Source organism: Teleopsis dalmanni, chromosome 1 (genome assembly GCF_002237135.1).
Source record: "Teleopsis dalmanni isolate 2A chromosome 1, ASM223713v2, whole genome shotgun sequence".
NCBI lineage: Eukaryota > Metazoa > Arthropoda > Insecta > Diptera > Diopsidae > Teleopsis > Teleopsis dalmanni.
In genome coordinates, this window is record NC_051846.1 from 73,781,578 (window position 1) to 73,795,622 (window position 14,045).

Here is a 14,045-nt window from a genome sequence, read left to right on the forward strand (position 1 = left end):
TACTAAATTTTCAAATTTATTTTATTTATTATAATATAAATATATATATTTATATATATATATATTTAAAAAATTTTGTATACAAAAAGCATAAAATAAAAATTATATTACAAATTAATAGGAATTCATTGGCCAACCTTAAAACAATTATCATAATTTGTAATTATGAACTATAAAATAATAAATTTTAAAATAAAAGGATTAATTCGGTTAGAAATACTTATTTATATTTATATATGTATATATTAATATATAGAATTAATAATTATAATCATGATATTAAATTCATTTTTTTTCTATCTTTTATAAACAAAATTTTTTATAATGAAACTTAATTTGTTTGTTAAGTAAAAACTAAAAAAATCTCTTTTAAGGACACAAACTATATTTTATTTTATTTATTTATTTACTTTTTTTTTTGAGTTCTTTTAAACGTAATATAAGTTTTTTTTTTAATATACAAAACATGATAATATATATTTTTGTATATAAGTTTTTATTTTTTTAAATTAACTCCAACAATTTTTAGTATAATTAATATACATAAGCTTAATAGTTTTTTACTTTTTAAAATGAAAGCAGTTGAAAAAAAATTAATATTAATTGTTTTATAAATTTATAATAGTTAAATTTCTTTTTTTTGCATTTGCTTAATAAAAGAAATAAAATAAAATGTTCACAAAAGTTTCTTTTTTGAGATCTTTTTAAAATTGTTTTGTTTGATTTTATACTAAAAGAATTTTAGGATAGTTCTTGTTTTATGTTTTGTTAAAAATAGTAATTTAATCCGTCGAGTTTAAGTGGAAGACGTTGTGTATTTAAATAATGTATAATATTTATTTAAAAACATAAAATAATAAATTAATTTCTAATGCTATTAAAAGATAAAATCTTTGAACAACAAATTTACAGACCAACAAAAATAATATAGGGTAGCTTTTGATTCTGATACAATGGCAAAGATATTCACCTTCAGGTGAATGTTGTTAAATTTAAATACATTGGATGGACGTTAATTAACTACAGACAATTAAAATGAAGTACAACCTTTTAGTCACTTAAGTTATAGGAAAACTGAATAAGATTCCTTAGACATAAGGTTACTAGTAATTGTCAATTGAATGGCGATAATACCTTATAATACATTTAACAGATAACAACAATAAATGATTGCTAATTATGCCTAAATGACCACTTAATAATCGAATTAGCTGATTTAGTAGTTTATTTTTTTGAAATTAACACACTATTAAGATGTAAGTTTTATTTTTTGTTATTTAACGATAATAAATAACGATAAATTCAGCTTATGATTTTGTCTTATATTTGATTCAAAAATATAGTTTATTATTATTGTACTATACACCCTATTACCAACTGCTGACTAACTATTCGTATTATATTACGAAGAGATAAAGATAGTTGGTGCTACTGAAGTTTTATATTTAGTTTTTATTAATTTGTCAGACGAGAACTCGAGAAGCTATAACAATAACGCGACTCTACCAATATATCACGCTAATTAAAAATATTATTATAGTAATAATAATCACGATGTAATAATGATTGTTATTATTATTATTATAATTTCATAATATATTTAATGTATATATATTTTTAATTAGAGTGTAAATTAAATTATCTTTTAATTAAAATTTAATTTCTAATTCAAATATGACAAAAGAAACTATTTCAAGACCAAAAGTTTTATGAACAGCAGTGAATAACAACAACAAAATTATTTCGTTCTAATATAACAAAGGGAGTTGCGTCTATTTAACGTTATCCGTGATCTGACCACCTCGAGCTGTATACCTTTTGTGATGATTCTCCATATCTAGAGTTTGCCAAACGACTATTTGTGGTATCACATAAGGTCATAATTTGTGCTCAAGTAGGCTTTGATAAGATAAGGTCATTACTTGAACCCAACCCCAATATAATACAGCAAGTGAATTTGTTGATGAAATGTAAAAACTACAAACAAACACAATTCCCAGTACGAGTTCAACCCTTGAAATTTGCAATCTCAAAAAATTATTTAGAAAAATTATATTAACGCAATAATTTCAAGACCAATAATGATGGCTATTTGGCAATATTCGAAACAGCTGTATGGTCAGCCAAAAATTCAATTAATTAATATAAAAAAAATGTTTGTTGTTGTAATTTCACTACTATTCGATAAAAAACAAAATACCTCTCTATTGAAAACAATAGTTTATATTAAGAATTTAGTTCCTTATGTAGTCTGATAAATTATATCTCTACAAATATTTTTAAAACTTCACTATCAGCAATAAAAATGGTGTAAATCACACTTTTTATAAAAAAAAATTAAATAAAATAAGAAAAAAAAAATTAATTAAATGAAATAAAAAAATATCAATTCAAAACAAAAAATAAAATAAATTAAAAATAAATAAAATAAATTAAAAAAAAAATAAAGTAAATTAAAAAAAAATAAAATAAATTACAAAAAAATAAAATTAATTAAGAAATGAAATAAATTAAAAAAAATGGCAAAAAAATTTAAAAATAAAATAAAACAAAATAAATTAAAAAAAAAATAAAATAAATTAAAAAATAAAATAAATTAAAAAACAAAATAAATTAAAAAAAATTAAATAAAAAATGGCAATGAATAATGAAAAATTAATAATCAGTCCTATTTAAAAAAATTTAAATTAAATATTGTTTTTAATACAATTATGACGAAGAAATTAATTTTTAAAGAGAATACTTTCCGAACAGTAAATCTACTAAAAACACATTTAAATTTTCCCAACGCTTTCCACTTAACACTGTTTTAGTACCTATAAGAGTATTAGAGATGTGGAGAATGTCTAACTGTAGTTACGCACTCCAAATTTGTTGCATATGTAGAGAGTATTTCAGAACTTCTGTATTGTATTGTCTATTAATGTTCATATGTTTCAGAAAGGTAAAATAAAATTGTTACATTAGCCAGCTAAAAGTATCCACTTTATTTGCGCATTTCTTTATTCTCCTGAAGTTTTTTCCAAGTATCGCCCAGAGCTTTGGCGAAATGATCGTCCACAGAAGCCAAAATATCAGAATTGGTAGTAAAGGAATTATTGGATGAAGATGATGTTGGCGAAGCAGGCGGTGTTGTAGTGCCTGCAGTACTAAAACCAGGTTCAGTTTTAATACGCATAACAGCCGGCACAGTCGCTTGTGTGGTCGAGGAAGAAACCACCACCGAATTTGAATTAGATTTTCCAGTTGACACATTAACAGTGGGAGAGTGACGTGGAGAAGCAGCTGGAGAATGTGTAGTTGAGTGTAATTCATTGGATCCGTGTAAATTTAATGGTGAAGCAACTTTTCTTGTAGCATTTAAGGGTTGTGGTGAGTTTGGCGCATTTGGTTGAGGTGCATTAGAATGTTGCATTGGCAAAGGTAGCTGCTGTGCGGAAATGTGCCCTGGTACATTGCTAGTTGTAGTTACATGTTGTTGAGTCTTTTCTGTACGTGTAGTTATTGGCTCCGATCTTGTTTGATTTACAATTGCAGATGCTGCCAGAAGTATGGCAGTTGGTTTTGGCGATATTAGTGGTTGTGGTTGATATGATATTGGCAGTGGTGCATTTGATTGTGGTGGTGGTGTTGGTGTTGAGTTTGTTGTATTGGATAGGTAAGTTGGTTGTGGTGATGGAGTAGTAGAATTGGGCGCAGAAGCTTTCTTAGCGAACAATGCAACATAATCGGGACCAAGTGAACGTCGAAAATGTTCATCAATAACAGTTTCACACATCGATATTGATTCTGAAAGTGTAAATTGATAAGCAAAACAGTTCAAAATGTTGTAATATTTGCAAACTTACCAGTGCTGCGATTATCGTTCTCACGATTTGAAATTAAAATATTATCGCACAACTCACCGCCACGTTTGGGTGGTGCTTGCGTTATAACACTTGGTCTAGCTAGGGAAGTTGCATAAGTAGACCCGGGTAATGGCTCTCGGTATGGTGGAGGTGGTGAAGAACGTTTCATAGTTGTTGAAGTTACAGACATATCAATAGGACTTTCCATGCTATGTTGCAAATGATTCATATGTAGCGTTGGTGTTGGTGAGGTTGGTGGCGGTGTTGGACGATTTGTTGATTCACTGAGTGGGCGTATTGAAGGCGCCGCTGCAGCCATCATTATGGACATTTGTGTATGCGAGAGCGGTAATACAGATGAAACACCTGGGCTTGCATGTGAAATATTTGTATGTGCTGAAATTGTTGGTGGTGGTGAATTAGGTGGTGAAGTAGTTGATGATGAAGCTGCACCCAGTGCGGCAACATGATATTCAGCGGTACGTAAACGACGTTCCCGACGCCATTTTGATGTAGGAAGTTCTTTTGATGTTAAACGAGCTTCTGTAAATTAAAACAATTTTGATTAAATTCAATATTATAAGGGCGATATAAAGTATTTAGCTTAAAATATATGTAACTAAATATATATGTAACTAAAGTCAATCAATCAAAAATGTTTTTTTAGATTGATTTCTTGTCTTTTTACATATAAATTTATTTTGTTTTGCGACAACTATGTTGATTGCTAGACTTTAGTTGGACCTAATTGACTGATTCAATTTTCACAATATATTTTAACAATAATATAAATGCCTCTATTCGCTTTTTTTTTTGTTGCTTTTCACATGGTGGGACCTGAATACAAATAAAATAGTCAAAAGTTTTACGGTTTACAATTCATCACATGTCTTGACGTTTGTCAGACGGTGCTTCGCATTTTTAATAAAAATGCCATTTAATTGCAAAAGCAGATAAGCACCGAACCGACATTATGTGTGGGAGACATGATTCATAAGTAATAAGTCGAGGCAGTAAGCTAAGCTTGACGGCATATACCTACCATATAATCTGTGCATATGTACATCATAATGTATATTTATTTATATATATTTGTACAGATGTTAACATAAAAACTACAATAAACTACAATTGCTAACGTGCGTACAAAATGAAATTAAGATATACCGCGAATAATTGTCCAATAAGTATGTAAAAAAAATAAATGAATTATGAAGTGCATAAATGACAAAGCACATATAAAAAAAATAATATTAAATAAAATCTAAAAATATAATAATAATAATTTAAAAAATAAAATAAAATTTGCAGACAAAAAAATCAACAAAATTCTTAATCTATTTTTGTGCAGAGAATCACAAAAGCAAGTTCGCTTCTTAAGTCTTTTGTTTTTTTCTTCATAATAAATTGATTTGAGTTAGTTTTGCCGTTTTGAATGAATTTTATTTGCCGTGTAGAAAAGTCACGTAGTAAAACTCAAAAAAAAAAAAAAGAAAAAACTCTACACGCACTCAACTTGCAACGATGGATAAATGAGAAATATCACTCGAAATGTTTGGCGGAGAGTTTTTGTTGGTTGGCATAAATCTGGTGTGCGCGACTAGTTTGTTGTTTTCGAAAACGTAAATCAGAGTGGGGAAAAAATCAATTATAACAACAACCAACAAACAACAACCAACAACCAACAAAAACAACTTAAGCAGCAGCAACAAGACAAACAAAAGAAAAACAAAAACAAAAACCATAGGAAAAACTCGTTTTGCTACCACAATACGCGCCAGTTTTTTTTATTGAGGAACAAACTATGGCAAGAGAAAAACAAAAACAAAAACAAAAAGATAATGAAAAAGCTTTGCTTTGCTTTTGGTACAATTTATGGTCTGAAGAAAAAAGATTAGAGTTTAAAAGTCATAAAACACTTAACCACAAAACCAAAGTAGTTTGATTATTTTTTTCAATTTGTTTTTTTTTTCTCCAATTGGTCAGTAAAGGATAAAGAATCAAATATTACTTTTACAAAAATATACAATATACAAAATATATTTTTACCAAATATACAATAACGGAACTAGAGATATAGACAGAATAATATCAAAACCAATAGAGAGAAACAAGTCCTTCGATATTATAAAGTTGAAACAGCCAATGCAAAAATGTTTTCTGATGAGACCTTTCCGTTCCTCAATACTCGAATTCAAGCTTATCTTTTAAAAAGATAATAATAATACTAGACCTATAATTGTACAGGTATGCAATGAAATTTTATTTAATTAATTCATTCATTTTCATTATGCATTTTTAGCTTTAATAGCTTAATCTATACATATATCTTGTGATCAAAAAGAAACTTATTCGTTCTTTTTTGAATTCCCGCGCTTATCCAATCGGCAAATTTTTTTTTATTTTCACGTTGGCAACACTATTATACACATTCTGTCAAAGTTTAACGCATATCGTACGATTAGTGTTTGTTTGGCGTCTATACAAAAAAGTCGAAAAATTTTGGTGTGACGATTTTTAGTTGAATTTCATTCAAAAAAAGTGTCGTTGTGATGTGGCCAAAGAGATGATTTCCAACGCAGATTGTGGCCCCACATTTATCGAACGCATCATAACTGATGATGAGACATGGGTCTATAAATTTGACATGTCCACCAAACAACCGAATGGTGCTTCGAAGATGAACCGACACCGAAAAGAGAACGCCAAAGTCAGTCCAAAATCAAGGTTATGCAGACTGTTTTCTTCGATACTCGTGGTGTGGTGCACTATGAATTCCTTCCGGACGGTCAAACGGTCAATAAGGCCATTCACAAAAAGAGCCCAGATTTATGGAAGGAAAAGTCATGGATTTTACAACACGATAACGCACCGACTTACACGGCGTTGGTTGTGTCGCAGTTTTTGGCCAAAAACTCCACCAATATCATGAACCAAGCACCATACTCTACAGATATGACACCGTGTAACTTTTTCCTCTTCTCCCGACTCAAATAGCCATTGCGAGGAACGCATTTTGAGACCATATAGGCCATAAAAGAGAATTCGCTTCGTGAACTAAAGGGCATATCTTCGGCGGCCTATAAAACTTGTGTGGAAAATTGGGTCAAGCGTTGGTATGAATGTATTGCCGCAGGATGTGAGTACTTTGAAGGCGATAATAAAGAAAATGATTAGAAATTAAAATTTTGCATTTTTTTTTAACTTCTCGTTTTGATCAAATGGTATATTGAAATGCAACAAACTGATTTTAATTGTCTTTATTCCTTTAACAAGGAATAAAAGATACACACACATATGAAAGTCTTATGAATAAGTGGTTTCTAGGACTTACTTTAAGAACTGTAGTAGTTATCCCATGGACACACAGTATTGTGAATAGTAATATGTGATTCTATATACGCTGCATCATACATATTTCAATTTATCATTGACAAAACGGATTTAAGTTGCAAAAAATTATTTAAAGTTATATTATAATTTTCCTTCTATCTTAAATACACTAATTCTCGAGATATTCGAAGATGTTCTGGAGCTACTCGAAAATGTTCTCGAGCTACTCGAAGATGTTCTCGAGCTACTCGAAGATGTTCTCGAGCTACTCGAAGATGTTCTCGAGCGACTCGAAGATGTTCTCGAGCCACTCGAAGATGTTCGTGAACTTCCCTTCCTTCCTTGATGAGCTCTTCGATATAAACGTGTTCTTTTACTTTATCAACAGGATACTGATCAGCTAACAAATAAAAATGTATATTATCTATTAAGATCAATGTGTTTTACATTTAATCGAAATAGAAGATTTTATATCTAATCTAAACAATTTCTATATATATTGAATGACATAAGTATCCTCGGATGTTTATTGAAAATCAAGTATATATTGGTCATTACTATTTGTGGCCTTTATCCATTTGTTGAATACTTGGTCAAATGTTTTTCAATGGGTTTTCGTGGTGCCAATTTATTATCAATAAGAAAGTTATGCAGAGAAAAATGGTGGTTAGGCGAATTAACCATTGACTAGACCTAAAGTGTTACCTTTCAAACACATATTCATTAGACATTATCAGATTTGTGTTACAATGTGTATGAATCCCCACTTTATCTAGTGAGAAAAAACAACTGATATTTTTTATATTACTTAATATATATAACTTTTTAAAACCTTTTCTCTATGTGTACCTCCTATGTGTATTTACGATATTATAGTACTTTTTTGACTGACAATCATTTTTCCATTCATTAATAATATTTTATTTTAAACATATTTTTTATTATTTATTATTTTAAAATAGGTCTTTTACTTTTATTTCGAGAGGTAATTATTTAAGGATCTGAATTTTATCCATATACTATATATAATACATCAGGTTGGACATGTGATAAGAATGCCGGATATGCCAGCAAAAGAAGAGGACGACCAAAAAAAAAAACGATGGAAAGACAATGTGCAGTAGGACTTAGAAGGAATGAACATAAGAATCTGGAAAACAAAAGTAAAAAACAGAGAAGAATAGAAAACTGTTCTTAAAAAAGCTTAGGTCCTACATGGACTGTATAGTCACGGATATGATGATGATGATATAATACATTAAACATATTAATGATTAATATTTTAAAAATTTAAAACAACGTTGACGTACATTTAATATAAAAATGTGAACACTTCAAATTACATATTTGCACATATTATTGCATAAAAACTAATAAAATATGGTAAAATTAAATAACAATTGTAATTAAAGAAAAAAATTTAGTTTAATTGCATAATTATTTATTAACCTTTTTGATTAAAGTGCTACCATGCTTACTAAGGGAGCAATAACATTGAAAATGAATATGGCTGCGTGAGGAGAACGTGATGAAATTTATCAATTTTTATATATGGCAATAATTATTCGAAAAATGTCAATTGATTTTTATGCTATAAATCGCAGGGAGCAATAATAATAAATAATAAAAATAGCAAAAAATTCCAAACAGAACGGAAGACACATTGATATGCAGTAAATATAAAGAAATGTTGTTGTGTGAGCCTTAAACGGAAGTTGAGAATTTGAGGAATAAATTATTAAACAATCGATCGCATTGGGTTAATAATAGTCGAAATCGGACTTGAATGATTAATGAAAACATTGACGCTTAACTATTAGAGGAGAACATGTAAATATTTCTGAAATTTTTAAAGATAACAGCTTTTTTTATTTAATGGTGTTTTTTAACCTTCGTTTTTTTTATATCTTCGGATTATATTTTGTAAAATTGTTACTAATTTATATTTAGTATTTGTTGTATTATGTTGTATTTCGGAGTTATTATATAACACCAAAAACAATAAAAGTATAAGTATTAAAAATATGAAAATGCTTTTAAAAATATTGTTTTGGGAACAGAAATATAACTTGACGTTATAAGAAGAAGAATTTATCTTTTTTTTCTAGCCCAATTGTATTTCGAGTCGGTCCTTCTAATGCTTCATCTCTTGATTAACACTTCTGTGTTTCTTCATTTGGATTCCTTTATCGCATGTCGCTTTTAATAGTGTTTTCTAGGTTATCGGTATATCAGTGTTTGTTTTCTTCAACTCCAAAATGTTTGGAAAGCATGATTCTCTATTGTTCTTATTACATTACTAAGTCAGCAGAGTAGGAAATCTGAGAGCTTTGCGTCGATCAAGCAAAACTCCAAGTTCTATTACAGCTTGTTCAACATTGTCACTCCAGGCAGTATGCACATTTCTAACATATAAAGTTTCTGTTTTAATCCTTTCGGTACAACCTAACAATCAGTGTATATATCAAAGCTGATCTGAATAAGTTTTTTGTATACTTTGCGTTTTAATTGTTGTAGTATTTTCTTATTGTACACTAGATGCTGCTCTTCAGGTTTACCAGTCACGGTTAAACTAATAGAAGTTGGTCAGTACTGATAATAAGAATTTTACTAGCTACTATTTCTATATAGTATATGATAGTCTATGAAAACGATCTCAATCTCAATCTCTAGTTGAAATTTTTCATACAAAATACGTACGTGTTTCTAAAAAGAAAGCTCTCTTAATCAGACAGAATTACAGGTTTCATGGATGTGGACTGAAAATAGTTAAAGGATTTATTAAAATTAATGATAATAAATTACACGAAGTGTGATCAGAAGTCAATTTGCATTTCCAGTGCTATAACTTCAAATACAAAGGTGCCAAATAATTTAGTGAATTTGGACCGCAATAAGAAATAGGTAGTTTTAGTTGTCACTTGTCAAAATTTATTTTTTTCCGTAAAGAAACCACAATATTTGCACCATGGACCAACATTTGAATATAACTTTAGATTCTCTGGCTCAGTGAAATATGAGAAAGATAATCAAAAAATGGTTGTTGCGTTCACTCACAATAAACCACAAATGCGATCAAATGTTGATCAAATGTTAATATTTAATAGTTTCTTTCTGTTGTGAGGATTGAAAATTATGCTCCAACGACAAAAAAAGTTTAAAGAGGAAGTTTCAGAAAGAAGACATAGGGAAGGGCCCTGTCTCTACTTAAGTGATGAAGTTAAAGACACACTAGCTGCATTTAATATATGTAATCGGAAAAGTGTGTATTGCACCTGGAGAGTAGTGTTACTTTGGACAGAATCCTAAAATGTGTTGTTAGGTCCACCAACTAAGTAAGTAAGAAACATGAATACAAAACAACCTAGAGAAAAAGCAATGCTAGGTTGTTTTGAGAGAGAACTCTTGTTGTTGTTTTCATACATATTTATATATTTTTTATTTAATATATTATACTGTATATTTATATGTATTATATAGGTGTGTTGGTTGCTGGAAAATTATCACACATTTATCTTTAATAATATTTAATATATATTTTATTTATTTTAATTATCAATTTATATTATTTTTAAAAAGTATTTCTATTTGTTTTGCATTGAAAATTATTTAATTAATTTTTTGTTATGAAAAACCCACTTATTTGTTTATGTGGTAAACTCAATTTTAACCTGTAAATCATGGAACATAACTGTATTACCTGAATGATACAGAAACTATTCATGTTATATTGATTTCCTGGAGAAATAATAATACATTTAATAGCGCAGGATATGACTGTCACTATAGATTTAAACCGTGAACTTCCTCATAAACATTTTTTCAGCTTACTAACCAGTTCGTCTTTAGCACGGTTATAAAAATCCCATTCCTGCTCTGCGTTTGCATACAATTTCTTAAGATGGCATATGTTGGCTGGCATATGCTGTGTGTAATCGATGAGTATTTATGCACACTGGAAACACAGATCCATAAAATTTTTATTAATGAATTTTTCACATTGCAACGTGCAAACATTTCTAGTTCCCAAGCGTGTGTGTAAGAGATCTCATCTCATAAGATTAAATCACACATAGAAGCAATGCAATATTTTTACGCCCTAAATTCGCATGAAATGCAACAAAGTTTTGCACTTGGCAACAGAAAAATTGAGGATTCAGCCTTTTATTTTTTGGTTTTTGGTTGCATTACATTGCATTGCAATCATCTTCACGACGAAATGTGAGTAAACTTTAAGAAATTCGCACGCATTACTCCCAACAAAGTATGATGCCGTTTTATTTTTCAGTCAGTGATGGTAACGCCTTTTCAAATGAACAAATAAGAACAAAAATTGCAACAAAAAGAAGATATAAGAAAACGAAAGATGCAGCAACAGATGTGCGATGTGCGATGCGCGAACCTTAAGACGAGACGAGACGAGACGAGACGAGATCCCAAATGTACAAACAATGAACTTTATGGCAACATGACGTTTTCTTGGCCAAGATCATGCACGTTCACTCGTTACTGAATTATCGTGCACTGTTGGCGGCGGTGATGATGGTGGCGGCGGTGGAAGTGATGATGGTGTAGGCATGCAACTTTATGGAATATTGCATATATAAAAAATATTCTTGGGTTTGGGAAGAAAGCGTGTTTAAAATGTTTGCGCGCGCATTTTTAAAATATTTTTTTTTTTTGTATTTTTTAAATTTATTTTCAAATCGTTAAAATTTTATTTTCATTTTTATTTTTACCATATTTTTTTTTTATCGGCACGCATATTTGCTCGTTCGATCATTCAGGAAAAAAGATTGCAGCAGCAGCAGCAGCAGCAGCAACGACAGCGACAGCTCCAGCAATGGCAAGAGCAGAAGCAGCAGGAACAACCGGAAGAGGAGTTGATCAGTTCTGCTTTAAAGTGTATATTCATGGAATTTCAACTCTTTCCTTTTCGTGTGTATAACGTGTTGCAATCGTAAATAAAAAAGTGAAATAAAAATGTTAAAAACGCCGAAGGCCATCATTTTTGCCATAAATATCCAGTCAATAGAAGGGAGTTGCTTTTAATGGACACAATGTAGATTTATACAATACATTGAGAGAAGGAAAATAAAGCCGCTGCAATAGTAATTAATTGCTCTCAGATACAATAACAAATAATGATTAATTTCCAACCTAAACAAATAGATTTTATCAATGAATGCGGTTTTATTTTATATTTGTTTGGCGGTACGTTTGTATATAAAGAGCCATATAAAAAAGATATACATTATGATTATTGTCTTAAGACGTACGGTTTTAATAGGATGATTGGCAGAAGGATCACGTCATTTCGTTCTTAATATAATTGACAAAAGTACAGTACGGAAAATAAAATCAATTATAATTTATATTTTAATTAAAATAATTAAAACTTATTGATGATTTATCTCGATGTTAGAACTATTACGGTGTCTATCAAGCAGAAGTAATGATGATTTACTACGTAGTAAAATGGAGCCTATACTACAAAATATAAGCTTTATCAAATCTCTGGTAAGCGTAAAAACAATATCCTAAACAGATCTATAATGCTGACCTTCTCTTAACATGCTAGCAATACATATCAGTGTCTAGCTGACATGGATACCTGAACACAGGGACATTTCGGGCAGCTGCAGCGCAAGCGAGCTGGCTGTCTTCAATTACTCGGATTTTAGTAACCTACTTGCAACGGTCAAGCTGTTAATTAAACAAATATATTTAAATATAGCTAAACAAAGTTGGTTAGATGTAAATTTCTGTCAGTTGTTAAGATTGACCAGGTTTAGACTGGACGAAAAACGTACCATTTATCTTCTTCACGTAACCTACTCTGTACTATAGTAAGAGTGTTGAGTCTACTGTACAATAACTTTTAATAGTTGTAGCTCTATGAATGAAGAGAAAATTTAAAATCTTTCGGACATCTGTTTTTTTTGTCGACCTGTCAAAGCTGTCACTGGTCTTTGCCAAATTTTCAGACTTATGTCGATTCACTTTCACTGGAATAGTGGTCGTGCCTTCGGTGCTTTTAGGAATCCTTTTTATATGCGTATGAACAATTCAAACGTGTGGTATCACAACAGGCCATTATTTTTGCTTAAGTGAGTTTTCGGCACAAGACCATTATCCTAAATTAACCTGGATATTCTGAAAGTACGTTCAGTTTCCGTGCTATGACTAGACTATACATACATACCTTCTCTTTGGTGTATACAAAATGGTATTCTGAAACAGCAATAGTTTTTATATTGAGCCGTTGCTTAATATGAATGCTGATTCGTTCATTTTTTTAAGGATCCAGAACTTAATAAATTCTATTATATTCTTTTATATTAGTGATCCTTACTGAATCACTAATGTTTTTTTTTTCATCTGTGTCGTATACAGTACGTCTTCATTTGATTGTATTATGGAAATATTATTATTTTAGTAGTGTTTGATATGTAAACTTTAATAAATAAGATAGGATAAGAGTTTCTTTCTGAAATAAAGTTATAGATATCCTGTTTGAAAATGATTATTTTTAATCAATTATTTTTAAATATCTTTTTTCAAAAACATTGAGTTTCATCATTTTTAGAAAATTAAAGCACAACGGCCTTGTGGCAGTGACCTTATTCCGAAATTTTATTAAAACATTACAAAGAATATATGTAAAATAAAAAACTAAGAAGACAAATGATAAAACGTGCCTTGAAATTTAAGAATATTTTGGGAAGAAAAGGGTAGTATTAAACGTTAAATTTGTACTCGTAACACCAAAAAGTTCTGAATTAAATGTTTCCACGTAAACAAAATCAAATAAAAAATGATACAGAAACCGAAACACGTTTAAAAAACTTCAAATTGAAGGTT

The 14,045-nt window shown here is 29.7% G+C and overlaps 1 protein-coding gene across 1 annotated transcript in view; it reads right to left on the reverse strand.

The window, feature by feature from the left end:
- Positions 1-2,677: 2,677 nt before the first annotated feature.
- LOC119667558 (flocculation protein FLO11) overlaps positions 2,678-14,045 on the reverse strand; it is a 28,405-nt gene continuing 17,037 nt past the window's right edge. Inside the window, exons 2-3 of the mRNA XM_038076866.1 lie at positions 3,849-4,391; positions 2,678-3,789 (exon numbers count right to left, since the gene is read on the reverse strand). Of these exons, the coding sequence (XP_037932794.1) occupies positions 2,987-3,789; positions 3,849-4,391 (1,346 nt within the window). The 3' untranslated portion in view covers positions 2,678-2,986. The remainder of the gene's footprint in view (positions 3,790-3,848; positions 4,392-14,045) is intronic.